The sequence below is a fragment of the Sorghum bicolor genome, chromosome 3, assembly GCF_000003195.3.
Source record: "Sorghum bicolor cultivar BTx623 chromosome 3, Sorghum_bicolor_NCBIv3, whole genome shotgun sequence".
NCBI lineage: Eukaryota > Viridiplantae > Streptophyta > Magnoliopsida > Poales > Poaceae > Sorghum > Sorghum bicolor.
In genome coordinates, this window is record NC_012872.2 from 63596734 (window position 1) to 63623846 (window position 27113).

Genomic DNA, 27113 nt, shown 5'->3' on the forward strand with positions numbered 1-27113 from the left:
CTAACTAAGCTCAAAAGATTTATCTCGTGATTTATAAATAAACTGTGTAATTAGTTTTTGTTTTCGTCTATATTTAATACTCCATGCATGTGCCGCAAGATTTGACGTGATGAAAAATCTTGAAAAGTTTTTTATTTTTTGGGTAAACTAAACAAGGCCTTATTGTCTTGTTCTAGAGCAGTACCAACCAACTTGGCTTTGTCTCGTCCATTTGTGTTTTCCACAGGCTACAACATGCAACACTTACTCCCTATGTCCTTTTTTTAATTGTCGCCGTTGGTGTGTGTGCCACAAGTTTGACTCGATTTGTAGAAAATACATGTAATATTTGTATCTCTAAATAAATTTGTTAAAAAACTAGATTCAAAGATCTTTCTAATGATACTAATTATGTATTATAAATATTAATATTTTTTAATATATAATTGTCGACATTTGTTTTTCGGGAAGCACAAGCAACAATTAAAAAGGGACCGAGGGAGTATGTACACTGGTGCACAAAATTGTTTTTTTTTGCAGATGCCAACGTAACCCGAATTTCCATCCCCGCAACTCTAGGGGATGCCACACTCACATACAAAGTTTTCCTTCCTGCTAAACTGGACAACACCATACAAGATGGGATAATAATAATGACCGGGGCTTTCCTGCCCTGAAACTCTAAAAAAATAATATAGAGCTGGCTTGAAGAAATTCTGCAAGTAGTATGTAGTAGATGTTGCTAACAGTGTGTGTCGGTATCTTGTGTGTGGAAGGTAGAGTGGATCTTTCGCAATTGCTACTTCGCTCCAACCACTACCTGGCTCTTTCATATTAGGTCTTGTTTGGATGTTATCGGATTCACCTCATTCCAGATGTGTTGTAGTGGATTGAGGTGGAATTTAGTTTAAGTTCCACTCCAACCCATCCCAACATATGTGAATTGATGCGAATCCGACTACATCCAAACGAGACCTTATAGTTGTTTTTTTTTTCCTGGTGGACACCACTGAAGCGTGGTTCTTTGTCAAGCACACTGTGCTGGACCCTTCTGAGACGGTGAGACCTCGACTCTAGGGGATGTCACACAAACGTCACATACAACGTTCTGCCTTCCTGCTAAACTGGACAAGTGGACAAGACCATAGAAGAAGGGGCAACCTAGAGCTGGCTTCTCTTGAAAAAAATCTGCAACTTGCTAGTATGTACCTAAAAGTTCAAGATCTATTCGAAGAAGCAGAGTTGAGAAGTACTTCTGCAGAAAGCTACATTAGTATTTCAATTTAAGAGTTATTGGAAGTATTGTATAACTTTCCTATTACAAGATATAATTGCCAGTCTTGAGCCAACAGTGGAAATACAAAGTTTTACCTACCATTTAATACAGTTTTATTAATCCAAATCTCTATTCAGCATACAGTTGGTAAAGCTTGAAAATAAATAATAAAGGATTGCATAAAATAAGAGTTAAAGACTAAATTGATTTACACAACCAAAAATATATGTTATCATTTATCTGTGCTATCACAAAGATGCTTCATCTTATTAACCTTTTAAATGTCATAAAGTGTGTGTTCAGCTTCCAAACCATTCGTGATCTAGCTGGTAGTGAAAGAAAGGGCAACAGTACAGATTGACTGAACCACAACTCCACAATGCTCATTCCATCAAATATCCACCACTCATATATAGTTCTCTGAGTTGTCACGTGTCCTCTAACATCATCCTAAGGCTACAACCAGCATCATTTGTCATTTGCCAAACTCATTTCTTCACCCGCTTTAGGACTTCTTCAGCCTGCAGAGGCCTTTTCAGGAGTTCAGCAGCATCTGTCTATAGTATGCTAGTACTGGATTAACAGTGTGTGTTGGTTTAACAGTTATGTGCAAGGTAGAGTGAATCTGTCACAACTGCTACTTCGCTCCAGCCACTGCCAGCTGCCTGGTTCTTTCATATTATACCATCCTCACTTCACTGCTAGCTACATACTTATGTGTGAAGTCATTTCTTTTTCTTTTTTTAACGAAAGTGTGAAGTCATTTCTCGAGCTGAGCCTATGACCATAGTACCACTCTCCTCTCAGCATGACATCGACAAGATCACGAACCCAAATAAGGAAATTTCTAGAGAGTAAAATTAATGCACAACTTTGTAGCAATACAGACACAGACAATATGGCACCACTCAGGTGTCTCTGTCCTCATACATGATGACTGCCTGACAAATCAAAGGTCTACATTATGGATTCCAGGTCAAGTACATGATGATCCTTGGAAGTTGGAAATATCAAGATGATTATTTTTGTGTATAAAGTAGAAGGATACGGCATCAATTTACAGATCATATATGCCCCTAGGGCGCCCTTGTACTACTTTGGTCTTGGGTGACAGGAAGACCATTGTTTGAGCAGCTCAGGAGATCTGGAAGTCTTATCAATTTTGGTCTCAGCCTTCCTCTCAAGTGCTTTGGCCTTATATCCTATGTTAACAATTGAAACGTTATGCAGTGAAGTTAAGAAAAAAAGGATCCATGTAAAAGAATACTTATGAAGCAATGACTAGTTTGCTATAAACTAGGAGAAGGCCAAGTTTGAATCGCGAAGTACTCCCTCCATCCAAAATTATAAGACGTTTGACTTTTTTGACCTCAAGTTTGACCATTCAAAAAATTTGTACAGAGTCAAATTTAATTCAGTCTTGTAGAACTTTTATTAATAAACCAAGTCACAACCAAAAAAAAAGTAAAATTTTTCACAAATTTTTGAATAAGATGACTGGTCAAACTTAGTGTCAAAGAAGTCAAACGTCTTATAATTTGGGATGGATTGAGTAGTAAGCAAATTCGATCTGTCATTACTGAAAATAATGTACTCTCTCTCTCTCTCTCTCTCTCTCTCTCTCTCTCTCTCTCTCTCCCCCTCTCCCTCTCCCTCTCCCTCTCTCTCTCCACCCTGGCTATTGTGTCTGCTTCATGTAACTCCCTCCCTCCCTCGCCAAGTTTGAATCGCGAAGTAGTAAGCAAATTCGATCTGTCATTACTGAAAATAATGTATTCACCCTGGCTATTGTGTCTTGTTCATGTGACTCCCTCCCTCCCTCCCTCCCTCCCTCCCTCCTGTGACCGCCCCCACGGTTTTCCAATTAAGAAGGAGATTTTGTCTCCCAACTGAGAAAACCCCTGACCCCTGAACCCCGCTGCACACCCAGGACAGCAAGCCATTGCTTGGGCCGGCCCACAATCAACAAACCCCTGGTTGGACTGCATCATTGCCACAAGCCGGATGCCCCACAGGAGGCGCGGCGAGGGGATTTTTTTACCCCCGCCTGAAAAATCGTTCCCACGGGGAGTCGAACTCAGAACCTGGGGGGTGCCGCCGAAATTCCCTAACTACTTGGTCTAGAATCCTTTTGTGAAAATGAACAGTAGAGAAGGAACAACAACAAATACAATACACCACAGTAAAAAGGAATAAGGAAATTGTGTTGATCTGTTAGAGGGCGAACCTGATCAAATATTGCTGTAGGGATGGCAAGAGTTGCCACTGCATTAGGAGAGTCTACTATTCCAGAGATCCTACCCTCACAAGGACAGCATGATAGTAAGAGATACACCTGTATAAAATCCCCCAATGTTAAGGCAATATACAACATATATGGTACTTAGAGGATAATCATTAGTTACCCTACTGCCTACCTGCTCCTTGGAGTACCCAAATCTGGAAAGGTACTCAATGGCATTCAGGACTGCACGCTTATAAGCAACTGATGCATCAAGGAAATGCTGCCGCCCAGATTCATCGACACTTATGCCCTCAAACACTAACCACTCCGAGAAACGTGGCTCAACAGGACCGATCTCAAAGATAGGGTTCACATGTAGTGGTGTCGGACCAACTGGGGGCAAGTATTCCTTCATCCCCCCTCTTATGATCTCGCACCTATACACAATGCCAGAGGGAACATACTACTGATTTTGAGAAGCGCACAAGGGAAATTGAATTTTCATAGACAAGGTTTTATTTATCCAGCTGACAGTCATCATGTCCAGCAACATTGATTTGAATCAGTTGTGTGGTTCAGAAATAATTGATCACTGAGTGTACCTTAACTGTTACAATATACAAACTAGAAACCTTTAATGTATGTTTATCATATTGTGATGACAGAATAGAACATCAACTAATGCTTGCTATGAAAAAATGATATAGCAAATCCCAATCTTTATGATCTATTTGAGAAATCCCATGAACTTGCTTCCTATTCTTCATGAGTTATCTGAGAAATACCATGCAAACTGCTGTGAAGATGGCTGGTGCTAGTGAACTGTACTAGTATCTTTATATAAATCTATGTGATATAATAATGTGAGGTTTACTACACTTGGATCTGAAATTCTGATTTGATGCAGGTGACTGTTTGGGTCCATCCTTAGGTCCAGTAGCCCGAATACATGTTGTATGTCAGACATATTTATAAATCACAATATAAAAGTAATATTGAAGTGTAAATAAGTACAGAGTTTATTACTTGAGCTCAAGGAATCCACTCATTTCAATTGCTCCACAAAAAGAAACTTCACCATCACCCTGGGAGAAGTGCATATCACCAGTGCTAAGGTTTGCTCCTTCAACAAATACTGGTAGATAAACTTTGGAACCACTGCTTAGATTTTTTATGTCACAATTACCACCATTCTCCCTTCCTGGAATAGTTCTGGCTGCTTCATTTGCCATTTTGTGCCATTCAGCAGTCCCTTCCTGAATCTGCACAATATTGCACTAATTATGAACATGGCAACAAAAACAGGTAGCAAGTTATACTTAAGTTTGACAGATTAATGTTGCTTTGTAGGTCACACAAAAAGATTAATCGTACAGGTGTGACTCTACCCTTCATAATCGTACAGGTGTGACCCTACCCTTCACAGAGTGAAAAACATAAATCTAGAAGCAAAACTATAAGCAGGTGGGTGCTCATGCCTTTCCAAGTAAGCAGTTCTCAGGGGTCGGTAAATTAGCAAGGGGCCTCTGGTGTAACACTTCACACAGTTTAAGAGTATGTGGACTTGTCTCAGCCAATCTTTTCTCCCTTTCATTCCATATATTAAGAAGTTCGACTGATGGTGCGGTTCCCACAATACCAGGATGAGTTAATCCTGGAAAACGAACACCTGGTATTGCCAAAATATAATTATGGAAGGATCCAAAACTGCAAAGCTTCATTCACAGCAATAACAAGAAACTTTACCTGGTATCTGAGGGGAGTATGCATAAATTCCTTCGAAATACCAAATGGCCTTTCTCGCAGTAGGAAAGTGGTCAGTTAAGAATCCACCTCCATTCTCTCTTTCAAATATTGCAGTATAACCCCACTCATCACCAGGAAGTGGGCCAAGGTTGCAGATTTCTACTGCAAGAAGATCACCTGGTGAAGCTGGAACCCCTTCAGAATCAACTATTCTTAGGGGGCCACTAAGATAATGGGTCTGTAGAATATCTGTAGTCAGTCTGGCTCGCAATGAAAGCTATAGAGTAAAACAGAAATCAAAGACATCAACAACAACGGCAGAATACAAACTTACACTTGTGAGATCCAGGAATTTGATGTCATCTGCAGAGTTATCATCTCTAACCCGTCCTCCAGTCCAATCTACCATCTCAACACGGAACAATTCCCCTTCAGTTACATCAGCGACAGGAGGGATGTCTGGATGCCAGCGGTTATGGAGAGGAACCTTTTGCTCCCATGGCTGCTTCTTCACATCTATGGGAACTACCAGTCTAGGAGTCAGAGGAGCCATGTTTCATTACAGTATCTCCTCAAGAGCTTCTTCCCTTTGGAAGCTTTGTGCAGCTTTATAATGGTAAGCTATACATGGTGTTGAGTCATGCTAAAAGATAAAAAAAAAATAGAAGCAAAAGGAATTCCAGGGAAAACATGATTAAAACCACGGGGTCCGTAAAAACATTTGTCCGCTTAATGGTGGATCTGGTTACTAAACCCAAGTTTTCTTTGCAAACAAATATTCCAAAAAAAAATAGCACAATTTCACCTAGTGATAATATCATGTGTTTGGAGTTGCTTTCGATAACCAAGTCACCATCAGGTAAGAAGTTTCTTGCTGGGCCCACACATCTCTATAAACCACTGAAATCTAAGAGGGTGAGATATTTTCTTGTTCCACAGCAGTACCAACCAACTTAGCTTGTCTCATTCGTTTGGGTTCTACACAGGCCATGACATGCAGAACTTGTGCTACTGATGCACAAAGTTAGTTCTTTTAGCCAATACTCCAACATAATATGCATGAACATCCCCATAACACTAGCCACTTGCATTGGGCGTCAGTGTCAACAAACTGTAAGTTAGCAATCATTCTAAATTGGATATAAGACCATAGTAGGGATAATTTAATGATGTTTGCATTTACACAAAATCCGCAACTTGCTAGTAGGTATTCCAAGAAGCAGAATTCAGAATAATAATGAAAGCAAGTAAACCTTTCCCATTTAAGAGTAATGAACTGTAGGGCCTTGGGTCCAACAACAGTGTACTCTGACACAGTAGAGTACCCCTGTTCCGTCTCATCTCCCTGTTCTGTTGTTTCTGCTGCATTTTTGTCCCCATTCCATTTCCATTCCATGTGGCTGCATCACAGGCTGTGACCTTGATTCATGTGGTTAGAAAGCTGGTCACTCGTGTAATTACTGTTCCCTTGATTCCATTTCACAAGTCAAGAAGTTTACCTTGCAACAAGTCAACAAGTCAGAAAGCTGTTCACTCGTGTAGTTACTGTTCACTCGTGTACTTACTGTTCCATGTGGCTGCATCACGTCACCTTGATCTTGTGAAAGTTTTTTAATGGTGAGAGCATCAGAAAGCTGGTTAGGAGCCCCAGACCTAGCATGCATGATGCACGAGTTTTTCCCTTTTTATACTAGTGAGTCTGAAAAAGTGACTAGTTGCCCGGTTGCCCCCAGTAGGCAGTAGTAGCCAGATGATAAATCAACTTCTTGACTTGTTGCGAACAAGTTGGTCACTCGTGCAGTTACTGTTCCCATAATCAGACTCGTGATCTTCTGCCTCTCTCTCTCTCTCTCTCTCTCAGCGCTAAGCATTAACGCGAGATCTGGATCTGATAGGGACGCTGAGATGAGAGAGATGAGCTAGCGGCAGATCCAGATCACGCGTCTGCTCTGACGATCCAAACAGTACCTACATGAGTGACCAGCACTGGCAGAGCCTCTTGGAGGCGAAGCTGGGCTGCTCACCCCCCTAGCTCATCTATATCATGAACAGTACTGTAAAACCTTCCTGTTAGTGTTATAGGATAGAATTGTTGCAGCAGACCCAACAGTGGGAATACAAACTTTTGCCAGGGTGTAAGAAATACAGAATATTATTAGTCCAAAACTACAAATTCCTATCTAGCATATTGCTGATAAAACTTGGAGATAATGAAAAAAATGCATAAATGAGAGTAAAGACTAATCTATTCCCCCAAAAATTGTCAATATTTAAATGAGAAGACTTAATTACATTTGCTGTCACGGAAGCTGATTCACCTTACTGACCTTTTACATGTCAAATGGCTTGTGTTTCTAGCTTCCAAACGATCTGAAGTAGCTGCCTAGAGTGATAAGGGTGTGGTTCTACATGGACAAATTAATGAGTCACAACTCACAACCTCCATCTACTATCCATGACTTGTATGCTTCCCTGATCAGTGACCTGTCCTTTAACATCCTAAGGCTCAGCCAGCATCCTTTGTCAAACCTTTTTCTCTTCACCTAATACATGACCTCAGTCTCCAAAGGTCACTGTAGTAGTTCAGGCAGCGTCCATCTACAAATTTGGTTTTCAAGGCAGCATTAGTGACCTAGTTCGGAGTGAAAGGAAGGCATACTTAACTACCTGATACTGTACAGGTTAATTGCTCATCCAATGTTCCTCACAGAGCACATTCCATCAAATTTTCATCACTTATATATTTGCTTAAGCTGTCCTCTAACCTAAGGCTCCAGCCTGCATCCTTTGCCAATCCTTTTTCTTTCATCCCCTTCAAGACCTCCTCAGCCTCCAGCCACCTCCCTGTCTCAGCATACAAGTTTGCAAGGGTCACATAATGTGATGCGTTTCCAGGCTCTAACTCCACCAGACGCATTGTCACATACTCACTCAAGTCTGTATCACCACGGACCTTGCAACCTTGCAATAGCAGGCCCCAGATGACAGCATCTGGCTGTGATGGCATTGCCTCAAGAACCCTAAAAGCGTCATCCAGGTGTCCAGAGCGACTAAGAAGATCAATCATGCATCCAAAGTGCTTGATCCCAGGTTGAAACCCATACTTGCCTTGAACAATCAAGTTAAATATTTTCCTCCCAATATCAACTAATCCAGCATGTGTGCATGCATAAAGAACACAAATTAGTGTGACAGCATCTGGGCGAACACCATCAGCCTTCATCCTGTAGAACCAACGTAGAGCCATTTCTCCATTCTGCTCCAAAGCAAACGCTCCAATGATAGAGTTCCAAGTACAAACATTCCTCTCAGTCATTTCGGAGAATACACGGACTCCTTCCACAACATGTCCACACTTCCCATACATGTCAACAAGCGCAGTGCCTAACACGACATCCAGTTCCCATCCCTGCTTCTGAACGTACTGATGGATCCAGATGCCAGTGTCCACAGCACCATGTGCTGCACAAGCACCAAGTGCAGAAACCATGGTCACGCGGTTGGGAGCAACAGATGCAGCAAACATCCGCCGGAAGGTGCTCAGAGCATGGAAACTGCGGCCGCGGTTCCTGTATGCGGTGATCATCGTTGTCCACGCAACGACGTCCGGGCTTGGCATTTCATCAAACAACTGCTCAGCGTGCCCCAGGTCCGGATCACAGGCCGCGTAGCTAGCAAGGAGGGCGTTGCGGACGTGGAGATCGCGCGCGAAGCCGGACTTGGCCACCTGGGAGTGTACGGCGCTGAGTTCGTGGAGAGAGGAGAGCGAGGTGAGCATCAACGGGAAGGTGTAGCGGTTGGGGCGGACGCCGAGGCCGATAAAATGGCGGAAGAGCGGGAGCGGTGAGCAGGCGGGGGCTGCGGGGAGGGAGCGGAGGAGGGAGTTGAAGACGAAGACGTGGGGCCGCGGGAGGGAGGCGAAGAGAACGAGCGCGGGGTCGAGGCTACGGAGGCGGCCGCAGGCGAGGAAGAAGGCGGAGACGACGGCGGTGGAGCGGAGGAGCGCGGGTTCACGGAGGATGTGGACGCGGAGGGGCGCGAGTGCCGCGGCGGAGGTGCAGGTGTTGATCGTGTGCAGCGCGCGCGTGACGGCGGGTGGAGGCGGCGCAGTGGACGGGCGGAGCCGCGGCGGGAGGCCAGCAGGGTCGGCGGCCATCACGCGGCGAAAATGCGATTGTCCTAGTCGCTGTCGCCTCGCGCTTGGCGTCCGAAGTCCACCACAAGTCCACAAAGCACAAAAGCTTGTTTGGAACAAAAACCGTCACAACGCGTTGGTTTTTGTTGCTACTCCCTCCGTCTGCAATTCTAGCATCACAGTCTCACGCTAGTATCTTGACCAATTTATGAATAAAAAATATTAATATTTATAATATCAAATAAATAATTTATTTTTATGATAAATTAATTTAGAGCCATAAATATAGATATTATTCACTAGAATTTTGGTCAAACACGTTTACTCTCATGTAACCCGTAGTTGTATTCTTGGACGAACGGAGTACAAGGTAAGGCCATGTTTAGTTTCAAAAAATTTTGCAAAATAGACACTATAGCATTTTCGTTTGTATTTGACAAATATTATCCAATCATGGACCAACTATCCTCAAATGGTTTGTCTCTCAAATTATAGGTAAACTATGTAATTGGTTATTTTTTAATCTATATTTAAGGCTCCATGCATATGCCGCAAGATTCGATGTGACGAGAAACTGAAGAATTTTGTAAATTTTTTTTGAGAACTAAACAAGGCCGTCTCCTTAGTGTTACGAAATTTCAATGGATATTGGAAAGGATAATGTTTCATTGAAATAGTTTAGCGAACACCACTCCGGAGTGTATATCTAAGTGTAATAACAAAAGCTATTATCTGAAAAACAAAATGACTTGTAACTCAAAAAGCTTTTTGTGAATCAGAATAATAGTCGGCGGTCCCCTTAGTCTAAATGAAAACCACCGCCATAAAACACACATATAAGATAAACATAGGTAGCTCCTTCGTTCAGCAGACAAGAACTGGTGGCGGTTTTGTGGCGAGAAACAGAAATGGTGAAGTGCAATCAGCAGGGGCAGGAAGTATATTAGATACAAGGTTGCTTCTATTTTGCACGTGGAAGGCTGGTAGGCCCAAGCCTACATGTGGCGTAGTTAAGTATCAGATGGATTGATGCCACAACCACAAACATTGCAGGTGCACTTGCATCAACAGATTTGGATCATAGCTCCATTGTTCGTTTACTGCGGCAGATTAGAGATATCATGCTTAACGAGTTTGTTTCTTGATCTCTATCTGCAATTCAAATTGCAACAGAGAGGCAGACAATATAGCTTTCCATGTGGCAAGTTCTCTGGCTTCTGGCTTGGATTTGTTGCTGAGCCATGCCCCAGAGTTTGTATCAAACCGTATGTCTAGCGATAGCCTAGAACAAATGTTAAGGCTTGTTTGGATGTACTTGTATCCACTTCAATCCATATGTATTGGAGTGAATAGGGATTAAACATAAACTATTTTTCACCTCAATCCACTCCAATACACATGGATTGAAGTGGATACGATCGAAACAACATCTACTAGAGGTGAATATTACCATAAAAAATAGAAACGATGTGAGGGTCTAATACTGTAACCATTGGGCACCACCAGAGTTATTATACAATATATGTTAGGAGTATCTGGTATCAAGCTATCAACTAACCATAGGGCACCACCACAGTTATACAAAAGATGATTGGAGTATCTGGTATCAGAGAGGAGAATTGAAATGCCTTTTACATTACTTGTACGAATTCTAGCTATAACTTTACAACAGCCCCCTGGAGGGAGGGATCAACTGTCGCATACAACTGAGAACGCTGCGACACTGCCATTGTCGCTTGTCACAGGTGCCAAGACCAACAGATATCTTGCACTGTTTATTCGTTCACAAGAGAGTGTGTCTGTGTGTGAACTAGTACCAGCTTCATGGCTCCTGGAACTTGATCGGTATTTGCGCCATCTGGGGCTGATGCTTCCTGACCTGCAGTCGTTGCACAAGAAAATTTTTAGGTTTTCTAACAGTACACACCAACAACTGTTACTCCCTCCACTCCAGATTATAGTTCGCTTTAGAGTTTGTTCTAATAGTACACACCAACAAATTGTTCTTCTGTCCACCCAAATCATAGTTCGCTTTAGACTTTTTTGAACAAATCAGCAGCAGTGCTATATTCGCTTTAGATTTATCCTTTAAACTTCTCTAAATTTGACCAAGTTTTTAGAAAAAAAAATACAGACATCTTCAAATTCAAATAAATTCACTATCCAAAAATATTTCATGGAAGATTAATGAAACTAATTGATAGTTGATACAGTAGACGTTGATCAATTTTTCTATAAACTTCATCAAAGTTAGAGGTTTGGTTTAGAAGTTTAGAACAAAGCTAAAGTGAAGTATAATTTAGAATGGAGGGAGCTGCTGAAAATGAAATTGATTTTCAGGACCTTGATACCAGCCATCGATAATAGCTTGTGAGAGGCAACATAAACATGAGCTGAGTTGTCAATCTTTTTTTCGACGAAATAAATTACCTCAGATACGCCTGACTGTAAGAAATATCAGCATGCTGTTAGAACTCAAGCAATAATTATTGGAATTGCACAAAGAATTTTTTTGTGTTGGCTGTTCTTTTATTAGATTTATTAGACTTTCAGTGAAAGGAAAATGGTTGCATGGGGAATTGCGCTGGACTACCATGCGAATGCCAAACAAGTAGATCTTTGTTGCTGAACTGCAGTGTGTATGCAACCTCACTTAATAAATTGAGCACAAGCAAGCTTTGACAGGGGAGCTTGCAGTGGTTCATTGCAGTTTAGCATGAAAAGGTAGAGCGCATATCAAGCTCAGGTGAATACTTACAAGTGCATAGTAAGAAACTTGGGGATACATGTCGTGTACAAAATGAGTGACAACATGGGCCAGTGTGGGACTAAATTTAAATGCACTACCCTAAACTGCAACCCTAACTAATATCATGATCCTACAAAGGGACAAACCTGAATAATAATCTTGGCACATTCATTGCATGGGAACATGGTGACATATAATTTCTGTGAGAAGAAACACAGAAAACCAGTAAAGTTTTTATAAAAGTTGAATGATATGTATAATGGTATACGAGACTGAAACAGCCAAACCTGTCCAGCAGCTGAAGCATGGTTGGTATTTAGAATTGCATTAACCTCAGCATGAACAACATAGCTGCTAGGATACAAAAATATATATAATTGGTTACAATCTAGCATATAAAGTGCTGCTACTGGACTCCTATTTCAGTATGAGAATTTATTGTCGCCATCGTCATGAAAATTAATAAGCAACATAAAATCCACAATCTGTACCTCAGGATTGTGCCACAAAGCCAGATAGCTATAAATATAATAATCAGTCAATATAGAATAATTTCACAAAGTTTAAGGCCATAAAACTGAGGATGAAACTCATAGAGTAGAAGCAACAAAGAACATATTCTGAAGTCAGCCTCACAGTGCTATGGTTGTTTCATGGCTCATTTTCATCAGACACTTGTTGTGCATTGCTCACTTGAAAGAAATTATAAGTATATACACATAAGAGTTCTGGTATGTCATCAATCAAATATTCAAATTAGTTTTTTATGGCAAGTTGTTTTCATGCGTTTGGGAACAAGATCAATGAACATAGTTTAGTTAATGTATTCATAAATAGTATGGTGTCTGTGTCCAGAAAACATAGGTGTGTATCAATGGGAAAACAAAATAATGGCAATGAGAATGAGACCAGGAATAACGAGAGAAATTAATTACTTACGGAAATTTGGTCTCTAATGGATTTCCATTTGCAGATTTCTGAAATAGAAAACAATTAGCAAAATAGTACTGCTATCCTCGTCATACATGAAACATGCAATCTTCTTTGAGAAGTGAGAAAGTGGATCTGTGGATGTCTTTTGAAACTGGCATGTGGTATTTGACTAGATTATTAAGTAACCTTCTGTTTCTTGTTGTTGGGTGGACACCAACTACTAATAATAGATCCAAAATAGAACTTCAGATAAAAGAAATGTACCTTTGCCCAAGGAAGCTTGTCATCGGAACAACCTCTAGGGAAGCCATTGTAGCCAATTCCTGGTTAGAAAACAGCTGAGTTACATTGTCAAAGACAATATGCAGCTTTAAATGTTGGGCATGACAGCTATATTCATCACAATAGGTCACAGCAAATACAGCCATCAGCAACCAGAACAAGTTTATGGTGAACTAAGTTGCATACTGTTGTAAGCCAGGATAGGCTCCATTAACGCACCACAGAAAAGATACCACCAGGCCCGGCCCTGTAAAATCATAGACCCGGAGCGAAGCTACAAACGATGGGCGCTTTAATATAACTTTTACAATATAATAATAATTCTAATAAGTGTAATATATAAAAAACTCTTATAAAATAAGTTGTATTTTTTTTAAAAAAAAAATTTCTAACATATGCTGCTACCAAGTCATTGATGATGACCTCAACATTAATTTTATCTAATAATTTATTCTCGACGCATAAAGTTGCCAAACCATTTGATATTTGTTGGAACATTATCTTAAATAATTCTTCAATAATATAGGCATAGTGAATAGGATCCGATAAGCAATAGAAATATTAGGATATCAATCCACTTCCGTGATAACCTAAAAAATTTTCATAGCAGACATTGGCTTATTAGGCAAGTAGACTGCATAACAGCTAACTCAGAAATTATGTCATTTACATCAACATTCGACAAACTTAAATTTAATTTGATCGCTACATCATATGGAGTTCCTAAATCCTAAACCTAAGGCCTTATTTAGATCTAAGGCCTTGTTTAGATGCGAAAAGATTTTGGTTTTCGCTACTGTAGCACTTTCGTCTGATTGTGGCAAATATTGTCTAATTATAGACTAATTAGGATCAAAAGATTCGTCTCGTGATTTACAGATAAACTGTGCAATTAGTTTTTATTTTCATCTATATTTAATGCTTCATGCACGTGTCGAAAGATTCGATGTGACAGAGAATCTTGAAAACTTTTTGGTTTTCGGGGTGAACTAAACAAGGCCTAAAATTGTTTTGGATTTTGACATTGTAGCACTTTCATTTGTATTTAACAATTGTTGTCTAACTATAGACTAACTAGGTTTAAAAGATTAGTTTCACAAATTACAGATAAAATGTACAATTAGTTATTTTTTTATTCATGTATGTGCCGCAAGATTCGATGTGACAAAAACCTTGAAAAAGTTTTAGTTTTTAGGTGTAACTAAACAAGCCCTAAATAAATCGAGAATAAAGACTAGGGACAAGAGCAGTTTTGTACCTATAAAGAAAAATAGGCAACCGAACAAATACAGATCAGAATGAACACGGCCGCGCGGCGCAAGGGACGGAGTCACAAACACCGCGGAACTACGAAAGACCAGGCAACTAAATCATATGGACTCGTATATACATACAACCGTATAAATGACGTGTTTTCTCCTTAAGCTGAATACTATATATTATACCTATTATATCTACTAATGTATTTGGGGTAGGGCCCCCTGGCCTCAAGGGCCCGGTTCGGCTGCTCTGCTCGCACCCCCTCAGGGCCGGGGCTGGATACCACTAATGCCATGGTAAACTAGGAATCAACTATTATAGAAATTATTTACTGCTCCATTATTCCTGCTCTTGGATATATGATTGGAATAGCAGAACTGGGATCAAACCATCAAAAGTATGAACTAGACAGGAAAAGATTGAAGTTATAGGGTATGGGTACTTGGGTAGTGAATTTCCAACATGAAGGTACCACAGGAATAAACATTCACACTCCAGCATTTATCAGCACAGAGCATAGATCCAATACACCAGGCATTCCCATGATCAAATTAATACATACACAAATGCATATCAGTGTATGCAGAGCATTCTGCAGCAGTACAGCTTCATCCTCACCTAGGATTATTCCCTCTTGGCTAACCAAGCATGCTCCAACCTGAGTGAAATGGATGGCATATCAATCAATTCATAATTTGATCACTGACATAGGTGAAGGGGAAAAAATTACATTATCTGACATACTGTGATAAATGTTTTTCATGATTATGCAAAGGATGTCAAAACAAGCATCTTCTCCCTCTTCCATTTATAACAAATCAAGCAGAAAGTGACATGTTTTAATTGAAACTATAAAGAGGTAATAGATTTATTTTAATATTGCCACACAAAGTAGAAATGAAGTCTATCGATTTGGAGCTTTGTTTTGTAAGCACTGAAATGGACTTGGAAAGATTTTGAATTGTTCAGTACAAAGATGTAAAGTCTTTTGCAATAGAAACAAAAGATTCTGTTGTTGCTAATTCTGGTGTTTTTTATTCATGGTCGGGTGCAAAAGATCAATAAGCATTGTTCAAACAGAAGTATAATACTACTTAACATGGCCTAGTAACTACTAACTAGTGCTAAGACAGACTCTAGTAATACAGTGTGACTGAAATGTCAAGTCGACAGAATTTGACCATTAGATTGCATATTTTAGACCTGTGCATGTTCCAGCGTCAGTGCGTCACTAAGGAATTTCCACAAACAGCTTTGGCGCGAATACATATCCAGTACAGATGTCATTTACCTGCCGATTAGGATCCTTAGACCGCTCAGCCGAAAGGAAGGCGATCGCCATGAAGTAGTCGTCCCAGGAAATATACCTGCACAAACAAGCGCCACGAATCCGCACAGGAGACTCAAGACGAGGGGAACTGGCATAAGGATCGCTAACGAGGGCGGGACAGCGTGGACGAACCCTTCCCTCTTGGCAGGATCGAAGGGGGACTGCGCCAGCAGGCGCTCGGAGGCGGATCCATTGGCGGCGAGGGAAAGGTTCTGGGGTCTGACGGAGGATGTTCTGCGGGAAGACAGGAGGCGCAGCGCAGCTGCGGCAGCAACGGCGCCCGCCGCAGCTGAGAGAGAAGCTATGGCTAGATCCCTGATCGAGGCCATCGCGCTCGCTCGGCGGGAAATGAGCGCGCCGGCCACCGGAGGTGTGGGTACGGTGCGGCGGCGACGCTAGCTGAACCAGGAGGTTGGGGAATGGAGAGCTGGAGACCACGAACGCGGGAAATTTTGGGGCTTCCTCTCCTATTCCCGCCCGTGAGAAGAAGGCAGTGACGCTGACGAGTCGACGAAGTTCCATATTCTTGGTTTGGGCCTATGGGCCTCGTCGACTGTAGAGGTCCATAGTACACATACTTTTTCTCACTCCCCAAACAAAATTGTCGCTATGGTTTTTCCCGCTTGGGAGTCACGAGTTTTTTTTCAAAGGTAAAAGAAACTGATAACTGTGCAAAGGTAGTCATTGGTCAAATCATTGGTCAAATAGTTTCAAACCCCCTCTTCCTCCAAAATTGGCCCTCTCGGACGCTGAAGAGGCCAGTTTGGATTGGTTAGCTAATGAGTAAGAGCATGTAGAGGCTTTCTAAATTTCACTCTCTAAATTATCATTTAGAGGGTTATTTGTATAAAAATTACTTTCTATATCTTTTTACTCTCAAATAGATTTTCTATATCTCATGCGCATCCTAAAGAGTTATTCTCGTCTTCTATTTTTAACTAGTGAAAAATCTAGAATAGAAGATGATTGTATTTAGATGACTATTTAGAAAAGATGTTTAGAGGGTAAATTTTCACCAAAATTTCTATTCATAGCATTTTAAAAGGATATGGGGAGCCTCTTGGGGATGCTCTAACTCGTTTTTGCCCCGTTAAAAAAGCCGAATTGGCATCCTATGTTGTTGTTGGCTAGCAACTAGGGTCAATTCACTCAAGACACTTCTTGAGGCAAAACAAAAGTTTTGGATTCTTGGAAACTTTTCAGCTCCAAAAGTTGAAGTCCAAGCTCCTTTAACCCTTTTTTCATGTCAACAACATGGAAAGAAACATTTTTTTCACAAAGTTTCTATGTCAGGTTCTAGATATGTAGAGGTATAGATATATGACATACCATCCTATACAAAGTCGATATAACTTCAACCTCAGTGTAATCAGATAGTGATTCATCATCGTCTCCTCTAATCCTTTTCTCATAGTGTTTTTATTAATATTTTAGCAATAAAACACTTCCTATGTTTTTGTTCTCGGAGCATTTTATTCAAGTGAGTAGTAGTCTATATTTAGAAAGGAGATGTGGAAACTATTAATGTTTCTAATGAAACCGTGGATCAAAGATCAGATGGACCAAAATGCTATTAAAACCCTAATTCACAATCCTTGCCTTAATAAATAACCCTCTCTAGTCCTACGCCGCCACTCTGGTAGTTCCTCTTATTTTTTTCATTTTGTTTTCTCTGCTCTTCGTCTTCGCGGTGCTCGTAGGGAGCAGAGTTAGATTCCCCCCCCCCTTTCTACTCGTCTTTCCCCAATCCTTCTCCATATTTGGTGAGGTTAGGGAAGGAAAAGGTAAGCGACTCGGTGAGGTTAGGGATCAAGGTCTAGGCCTTGGTTGTTTGTGGGAGTCCAACGGATTTAGAAGGGAATTTTGGGAATCTGAGAGCAAAAGACTAGATCGGCAGTGGTGTGGGCGGAAGAGCAACATCGCGGGCAATCAAGTAGTGAGAAGGAAGTCTGTTGGACGAGGCAAGAGCAAGAGCGTGGTGCGATAGCCCCACGACTCCGATTAACATTGCGGCAGGAAGTGATTGTAGATCTAGGGGCGTAAAAACACCAAATATGAAAAACACGACTAGCGTACATGAGTCATGTCATGCTTGAGCTTGCTATCATGGAGGAATATGGCTATAGGTAACCGAGATTGAGAAATCCATTGGCTATGGGTAGAAGAGGTACGTGCTCCGGCCGCTGATCATTTTGGTGCTTAGTTTGATGAAAAACTTGAGCATCATATAGACAAATTTCCTCTATTCTGTGTCTATATCATTATGTCCACACATATCTTTGCCGTGGATCCGTCTACGCTGCCAAACTCAGCACCGATAGTTACTATCGGCGTATCCGGGAGCACAGCTGTTGATCCATCGGTGGATGGACCGCCACCGCCGGCATCGAAGCCATTAAGCGTCGTTACCTTTTCCGTCACGTTCTATGGACCTGTAGAGAACCTCACTCATACAGTCGATGTCCACACTAAACGGTGCCGAGACTCCAGGGAGGTTCCACCAACGAGTCTTGAGGTTGCTGCGGTAAGTTCTATGGTCCACCCGTCAGCCACAAGAAGTTTGCGTATACATTTATTATTGGGAGCATTTGCAAGCAAGGCCGTGTTTAGTTTCAAATTTTTTTTGCAAAATAGGAATAATACCAATTTCGTTTGTATTTGACAAATATTATCCAATCATGTACTAACTAGACTCAAAAGATTCGTCTCGTCAATTTCGACCAAACTGTGCAATTAGTTTTTATTTTCGTATATATTTAATACTTCATGCATGCATATAAAAATTTGGTGTGATGGAAAATCTGAATTTTTTTGAAAAAAATTTAGGAACTAAACAAAGCCCAATAAAAAAAAATTAGGACATCAGTTCACAAAACCCCGTTCCTTTTTTTTTGTTTTTTGAGGTTTGTCTTGTCTCAGTCCCAGGGAAGCGCTGGCGAGAGACGCCAATCGGCTGTGGCCGAACCATCGTCAAATTCTCCCCGTGGGAGCCCGATCATGGCGTCGCCGGCGGCGGATCCGCAGCCGAAGAAACGGAAGGTCGCCGACGCCCAGGACCCAAGCCCCTCCTCCTCCAATCCGGCACCCGCGCGGCTTCCTTCCCCTGCCCCGCCGCCTCCCGAAACCCTAGGTGCTGCGGCGCCCTCAACCTCCACCTCACCTCCGACGGAAACGGCATCCCAGTCGCCGGAGGAGGTGAGGCTTCAAAAGCTCCGCAACCAGGAGGAGCTGAGGAATGTCTTCCAGCGGTACAACCGTATCCGCAAGTACATACAGGAGCACAAAGACGGCGGCCTCACGCCCGAGCTGGAGCAGGACTATCTCTACCTCATCTCCGCCTCCCGAGGTGGCTAAACTTCCCCCTCTCTCTGTCGTCATGACATACAACAAAATTGGCATTACATTCGTTGTTACTTGATGTCGTGATTTGCTATAGCCTGTGCTGTGTAAGTATGTAGGCTTGAATCAGCTCCACATTCAAGAGTACGTTTGTTTGTTGCTGCGATGGTTTATACTATACCAGGAGAGGGAAAACGTATGCCCTGTTTTAGGAATGTTTAATAGATAGACTGTGAATCCAGAATTTCAGATCTAAACAAATGGAATCATGTAACTTGACATAAGAATTACTGCTTCACATGGATTTCATGCAGTATTTTCGCTAACTTCCTTTGTTTGATTTGGAACCGACAAGAGTTTGTTGATCTTCAATTAACTTACCTGGCTATGCATTCCATTAGTCCGTGTCTTATCTGTAGTGAATGTTGTTTTAAGTACACCATAATGACATTGTATACCAATAATGATAAATTCTGCATGAAATTTCTGTGCTAGTAACTACAATTTGGAAGTTGTTTCAAGTACTACCACATCATTGATCGAAATCAAAACGAGCTTGTTGAAATTTGGATATGTTGTTTGTTATATATCTTTAAGGTAAGACAAAGTGTTATTCATGATTAAATTATCCATTATTTGTGGAACTATAAAACTTGATCCTTTCGAAAGCTTACTTCACTACAGATGTCCTAATTTTCTCTTTAGCAATTATGCTTCTCCATGTTTTGTGACCAGTTTGTTTAGCAAATAGGGAGGAGAAAATTTTCCATGAGATGGGAAGGTGAATAAATCCAATAATTGCACAATCTTGAAAGAGTTAGGAGTTTATCTGCCAATTTATTATTTGTTACAGCTTTCTGCTCATAATATGTCAGATTTAAAGGTGTTATCTCTTCCTTTGGCTTTAACTTTATATTAACTAACAGAGCACTATTAATGACTAAAACTTCTGGAGTACAACAGGACTTTATTTACACAGCTTAAGGCTGTTATTTTGGTAACGAATCAGTTTCTTCCATGTTTACAAACCATCTTAACTTTTCCTTGTTCATCCATACAGGTTGTGAAAGCGTACAATGTTTTCTATCGTTGCCAATCCCTCGATTTGCCCCACGCTGTCCTACTGCACTCGAGGCGGCGACTAAAGTTACCATCAACATGTACAGATGCAACATGGCCACTGTAAAGAGAGGGGAGGATTTGAAAGGTGTGCCATACAAGACAGCTAAAGCATGTATCATTGGCTTAACTCACATATGCTCTGCAGCATCTTCTGAAGAACTCAAGTCATCTGTTATGAAAGGGATCTGCTCTGTCGTTTATAGAACTGTTCTCTCCTTCTTCATTTCAACCTTGGAGGGGAAGGATATCTATCGTATGGACTATACAAAACATGCAATGCTTCAGGACCCTGTGACGTTATTAGAAACTTTAAAATTGGAGTTGGACAATGCTAAGCAACCAACAATTGATAATTTATCTGAACTGGGAGCTATTTGCTTGCTTTGCACATTTCTTTTGTTCCCAGAGAATATACTAGAAGCCTGTTTTACACTGCTTGCTTCTGCAGAATGTGATGATGTAAAGGGAGAAGGGTTATACCTTTTAAATCAGTTGAGCTGTCATCTGACCTGTAATGCTGCAAATGTTGCTATGGGTATGGACGGAAATCTGTCCGACACCAATAAAGTTGTTGATTCAAATCTTGTTGTTTCGGAAAATGCTATGGAGTCAAATGAGTGTTACATCACCATGGTATGGATCATTTTCCATTGATGCTGAACTTTCACCTTTTAACTGTAGGAAAACAATGATGGGTTATAGCATAACCTATTTAACTGCTAAGAACAATTTGTAAATGATTAGGGATCTGTTGTTTATATTCAAGTTACGCGTCACAAGGTTCTACTTGTGCTTAAAGTTAAAATTGACGCAGAAAGTTTGATATCTAGGAACTTCTTTGTAATTTTGCATTTAACTTTGACTTAAAAAAATCTGCTGTATAACTTCCTCTTCATTTTTCCATCTATTTTCTTATTTGTTTCTTACAATCTTACTAAGTTAAATTTGCAGGCCATCTCTAGGCATCCATCTCTGAGACGTTGGATATTATCAAGGTACAGGAAATTATGTGATTCTTGTAAACCTGCTGTGGTTTCTGAGGTGTCATCTTGTTTGAAAGTTCTGGGCTCTTTGTCAGAACCTTCTGAGGATAAAAGTCACACGGGCAATGAATCATCAGTGCTGGAGAAACTTGACAACAACGTCAGAGAAAATATGCGACCAGATGAACTAATTTCTTCGTCTGAGCAGGCACTTGCAAAAACTGAGAGTGTCAATAATTATGGAAATAAGTCTTCACAGAACAAGAATGTGGACATGGTTTGTTCTGATAATCAGAAATCTAATGTGCTTACAGATGCAAAATTGAATGACTTCAAAGGACGAACTGTTGTCTCTGATGCACGGCATCAAGGTACAAGATCGGATTTGCTTATGCCAAAAGCCGCGTATGATCCTGCTGGAGGATCTACATCACTTACTTCTCCAGGACAACATTTTGGAAGGGCAAAGCATTTATTTTCTGAACCATTTGATATTTATGGCACTTATGTTGCTAGGGACGTGATTTCAGTTTCAAAGGAACTTTGGGTTGGTTCACTGGGAAATAGAGCTACGGAGTCACTGGTCAGATCCAAGTTTGAGGAGTTTGGCCCACTAGTAAATTTTTTGTTCTATCCATCCAAAAAATTTTGCTTAGTTGAGTATAGAAACATATTACATGCTGTGCATGCATGTGGATATATGCAGGGTTCATCTAGTTGGGGCGGTTTTCTTCAAATAAGGTATTTAGATAGGCTTATAGGTAGTAAGGGATTTATTCGTGGTATAGCTATTGGTGAAAGCCGTCATATTTATGTTGCTAAAGTCAAGAATAAAAAAGACAAAGATGAGGTCTTTGATGAGTTAAAGATGGCAGGGCTGAAGTGGCCATCTGGGATCACTGATATCTCTGGTGAAAATGCTTTGCTTCTTGAATTTGAGACGGCAGTTGATGCAGCTACTGCAAAATTCTATATTAGGCACCAAGCTCCTCAAGATGCTTGTTCCAGGGATATGAATCCACCTGGTCATCAGCTTTTGGTGCAAAATATAGACCACTCAGTCCCTGACATCGATTTAATCAATGCTTTCTCTCAATTCGGTGAGGTCATCAGGAACCAATTCAATAGGTCTGATAGCAGCTGCTTTATAGTTTATAGATCACAAGATGCTGCTGCCCGTGCAAAATCACACTTACATGGAGCACGATTTGGCTTGAAGTCACTTAGTGTTGAATTAAGGACATGCAGTGCAGGATCTGTTCATGATAAAACAGTGCCACCTGTTGCTCCGTTGTTAAGCCAGAGTGTTCCTGACAACAGCGTGCGCCATGAGATCAGGTCAGCTTAACCTCTTTTCCCCTTGGTTTATGCCCGTGCATTGCAATGGGAGCTGAATAATTTCCATGCAATAAAAGAAGAATGAAAAGCATATTGTTTTGGATCACAGTATAAGACATAGAAGCATTAATTTTACATAAGTATCATTGCAAACAATTGTGTTGAAAACTGCACTCCAAAATACACGTAAACCTTGAGTATATATCAAATATGTAGTAAATAGTAGAAAGCTCTGTTGTATTTTCCCTTAGAATGTAGCCACAAGCAATTGTCATTACCTTCATATATTTCTGAAACACCACATACTAAGGCTCGGCTCCTATCATATGGTTCTCTAGGCATCTTTAGTCATATGGTTCTCTAGGCATCTTCAGTCATGTTCCGCAGAGTACTGTAATCTTCCTCTAATTGCTATCATCATTGTCACCTTTTCATCTTTTAGGCTGCATCCACATCCTAAAACACAAATATGAATGTAATTTAGATACTATTCCATGGAGAAATAAAATAACACACTCAGCATATTTGCATGAAGACAATCTAAACAAAACTAAAATTTCCATGGAGAATATTTGATGCCTAAGTTTAACATACAATTAATTCCATATTGCCAAAAAAATTTGTAGACCGCATTCCTTGCTTGCTTGAGACCAAAACCATAATGTCAGGCCTTTTTTTTAGTTGCTTTCTGCAACAGCAGCTGGTCACCACATTATGGTAGCTGCGGACACCACATTATGTAATTTGCTACATCTTTTACATGCCACAAGGGTAAACTTTCTTGTTACTCAACATACTCATTCCACTTTGGAATGCATGCAGGAATCCAAGAGTTCCAGGATATCATGCAGGATATGCAGCACCAGGGGATCGACCTATTTATGGTAAGTCTTATTTGATTAGTGGAACAGAATGCGAGCTTGTACATGATTAGTTTCCAATATGATAATGTGTTCCTTGATGTGCAGGTCCGCCACCTCCAAATACAAGCAGAGCTCCACAAGGAATTTTTCCTTGCCCACCTGTTTCCGCACACCATGGTTCTGTAATACCACCACCACCTATTCAAACCTCTTTTGTCCGTCCTATATATCCTGGTCCAGGGAGCCCCTGGGAGAACACTACTCCAAATCCACTGCCCTTCAGCCACGTTTCTCCCCGCATGATGCCTGGAAGTAGCTTCCGTGTTAATCCAGCTTCTCTTCCTTTCATACCCTCTTGTGTTACCCCTCTTCCACAGCTTCCTGGAGGTTCAGCACAGCATTCTGAGAAAATGCCACCGTCACTACCTCTGCCAACTATAGCTCCCCCACCATTTACACCTCTAGATATGCCACCACCCCCACCACCACTACCTATTTCCCAGCCACCTTTAGTGCCGCCACCCCCAAATTCTCCTCCGCCGCAACCTATTGCTGATTCATCCAACTCGCAAAAGTCAAGTTCTCACCCTCAATGGCAGGGTCCTCTTTTAAAAAGTGGCATGCATTATTGCAGAATCTATGCAAGCAGAATAGAGTTGGATACCTGCAGATACGAAAATTCTGTTTCTGAACCAGCAGAGTAAGAGTTGCATATATTAATGCTCAATACTAATATATAATATGCAGTATGAATATAGAAGTTTTCTTAATCATTTTGCTTGGACATTTCAGATGGCCTTCGGAGCTAGATGTGACAAAGCGCTCGGCTTTCCAGCATGTGAAGACAACTTTCAACAATACACCACCTAATAAGGTAATGTTATATAAGGCCATATCACATTTCAGAAATATTTGCAGCCTAGAATAGTTTCAACATTTGTGTTGTCTTGATGAAATGGGAAAGGGTGTTCTGTTCATGAGAACTTTAACACACAAATTTCACATACCATGTAAAGTGTACCTGAATAACATTCTGCATTAAGAACCATGTTACTTGAAAAATATGATTTTGGTGCTCAGATACTCATATGTAATACTGGTGTTGGTAAATCTGTTCTATGTTTTATTTGCATAATGGATATCGAGTTATTTCGTTTACTTCCAGATGATGGCACTGAAATTGATCTAGTTAAATCTTTGTTTCTCTAGTCTGAATTGAACGTAAATTTTGGACTGAGACTATTATGAGATTGCTGATGCAAAGCTATAGCTGTTTTCAATTCATGCTTCATGTCTTGATAGCTAATTATGGATCATTCAGACACCTGTATGTTTTAATCTAGCTTTTGTTGGGTTTCTTGATGGATGATTTGTCCAAAGTTCATCACTGATCTTTTGACACCTGGTTCAGCTCACTATTTTATACAAAAAAGGGTAGATGGAGCAATACATGTAAAGGGCCCTCTCTGAGCTTTTTAATACTCAAATAATGCTGTTGAGGGTGGGGGTTGTAATAGTTGGACAGGAAATTTCTAATGGACATTATTCCCTCAATTCTTTTTTGCTAGTATCTTTGCACACTGACAAGGTCTCCAATACCACCTTTAATTACTTTTTCTGTATGTAGACTAGGTTTTAAACTAGAATGAACTAAAATACTTTTATTGAAAAATATAAGAATAACATGTCTTCGTGGCAAAGTTAAGTGTTTTTGTGTAAATTAATGATTAAAGCTTCTAAAGTTTACTTGCATGTATACTAATATGCTATATTGCTATGACAACATTGGTTTCAGAATATGATGATACCTGATGCTAATAAATTTGTTATTTGTAAGACATGGTACCTATTTCCTGATCTAAGCCAAGCTACTTAGTGCTCACTTACCGTTCAGTCAATGTATTAGCATAAAGACAATATTCTGTAGTTCATTATGCCAGTAGTTTTAGAGTTATATATCACCTATAATTAGTGGGAGGATTTATCTTTTGTTTGATTTCTTGGATTATGCAAGGAATTTTCTCTTGGGTTTCATCTCCATTGGAGTACTGGGTTTTACATTAGGGAAAAGGAGCCCCACCCTACTGGTGGCTCATATTGGGTCTCGGCTTAAACATACTGTAACTTGGTTCGGAGTAATAGACATGGTTGTTTTAATTATTAATTAGCAATGATTTTAATACGTTAAGGGTAGAGTATTTTCTTCTCTCACAACAAATCAACCAACAGTACTTCCTGCAATGCCTTATCAGCCAAACGAACAAGGCGTTTCCGATACTTTCTGATGTTTTCCGATACTTTCTGATGCCTTATCAGCCAAACGAACAATCCTTGTGCTTTCTGATGTTGAAAAAATAATTTTTCCCCACTTTGCAGAGAGAAGTCTGCCGGCTCGTGCCTTGTTCAAATGTTGATCACAAAGGGGTATGATCTTATCAATAATGGCAACTAAATTACATTGTCTCTGTTTTATGTATCTATTGCAATCAATGAGTGATCCGATACTTCTAAACTATCTTTAGTTGTTGTGCATATGTGATTACATTAATCTTGGATTAGATCTTAAGCAAACAGCAAATGAAATCATTTTGGCTGGAACTCTGCCTTTCAATTAAGAGGGAAAGAGTTTAAAACAACAAAATCTAGGGCAAGCCAAAGGGGCCTTCTGTTGTGATTTCTTTAGTGGGGAAAACTGAATGAATTTTGCATTTGTGGCAGACAATTCTTTGCTGAAATTGTCAATTGGGACCATGTAATTTTGAGTTTGTAGGTGTTTTGTGTTTGTGAGTTAATAGTTCAGTAGACTACAGCTGTATGGCATTTTGTCTCTGCCTGTGTTCCATGACAGCAATACTGTCGTCATATCAGGCCTGGAAACCTGGTTGTCTGAGATCACGTGGAAACTAGATTTCAGTGTTATGTTCTTGATAACTAATGGCCAAGTAGTTAACTGGTTTGTTGTGTATCTTGCAGTTCCGAGATTTCATAAGCTATCTGGTACAGAAAGACTGCGCTGGCGTGATTAGGATTCCTGCTGTGAAGGCCATGTGGACGAGGATACTATTCATCCTTCCTCCCACATCTGATACATGTGGCATGGTAGGAATCCCCCCTGTTCCAGCTGACACTATGATTGTTGTAACTTTGCCCAAGGAAACAACCATCGAAGCATCATGACAGTTGTGTGCTACATGTATGTTAGCTTTGTCGATTCTAAGGTTTTTGTAGAGCTTTCAACTCCGTAGCAGTTATGTGAAAACTGTGCATAATCGTTGGCTACTATGCGTTGTTAGCATTATTCTCTGTGAAGTGCGTAGAACAATCGCAAGCCTTGTGTCGAAATCTAGCTCTGCGGTGGGAGCTCGTGCGCCAGCCAGTCAGTCACCATATGCTCTGCAACTGTGCAGGCGGCGTTAGGCGTACTGACCCGGGGGGCAGCAGAGTAGTAAACATCCTGTCCTGGTCTTGCCGCCGTGCCTGCAGCAGCTATGGTTTTTCAGCTAAGCGAATAGATTACCGCCCATAGTGTGAGTGGGGCTCTGTTAAACCTAAAA

General features: G+C 40.7%; 3 protein-coding genes across 4 annotated transcripts; 1 reads left to right on the forward strand and 2 right to left on the reverse strand.

The window, feature by feature from the left end:
• LOC8079246 (pentatricopeptide repeat-containing protein At4g16835, mitochondrial) lies at nucleotides 2084-9396 on the reverse strand. Its single transcript, XM_002458501.2, has 8 exons — nucleotides 7934-9396; nucleotides 5560-5782; nucleotides 5226-5463; nucleotides 4958-5148; nucleotides 4506-4741; nucleotides 3673-3916; nucleotides 3483-3590; nucleotides 2084-2457 (listed from the first exon to the last, which is right to left on the reverse strand). Exons 1-8 carry the CDS (start codon nucleotides 9379-9381, stop codon nucleotides 2332-2334), a joined length of 2814 nt encoding a protein of 937 aa, XP_002458546.2. The 5' UTR covers nucleotides 9382-9396; the 3' UTR covers nucleotides 2084-2331.
• LOC8079248 (deoxycytidylate deaminase) lies at nucleotides 10820-16421 on the reverse strand. Its single transcript, XM_002458503.2, has 9 exons — nucleotides 16047-16421; nucleotides 15876-15951; nucleotides 15203-15242; nucleotides 13307-13365; nucleotides 13049-13086; nucleotides 12397-12460; nucleotides 12256-12309; nucleotides 11704-11805; nucleotides 10820-11239 (listed from the first exon to the last, which is right to left on the reverse strand). The coding sequence occupies exons 1-9, from the start codon at nucleotides 16241-16243 to the stop codon at nucleotides 11183-11185; spliced, it is 687 nt and encodes a 228-aa protein (XP_002458548.1). The 5' UTR covers nucleotides 16244-16421; the 3' UTR covers nucleotides 10820-11182.
• On the forward strand, nucleotides 18800-26860 carry LOC8079249. 2 transcript variants are annotated; one of them, XM_021456900.1, is made up of 9 exons: nucleotides 18800-19260; nucleotides 20314-20460; nucleotides 20824-21008; nucleotides 21327-22696; nucleotides 23519-23580; nucleotides 23665-24259; nucleotides 24352-24433; nucleotides 25936-25983; nucleotides 26533-26860. In XM_021456900.1, exons 1-9 carry the CDS (start codon nucleotides 18912-18914, stop codon nucleotides 26734-26736), a joined length of 3042 nt encoding a protein of 1013 aa, XP_021312575.1. In that variant the 5' UTR covers nucleotides 18800-18911; the 3' UTR covers nucleotides 26737-26860. The 2 variants fall into 2 exon arrangements, with proteins under 2 accessions (XP_021312575.1, XP_002456398.1); XM_002456353.2 differs by having other exon boundaries at nucleotides 20314-21008.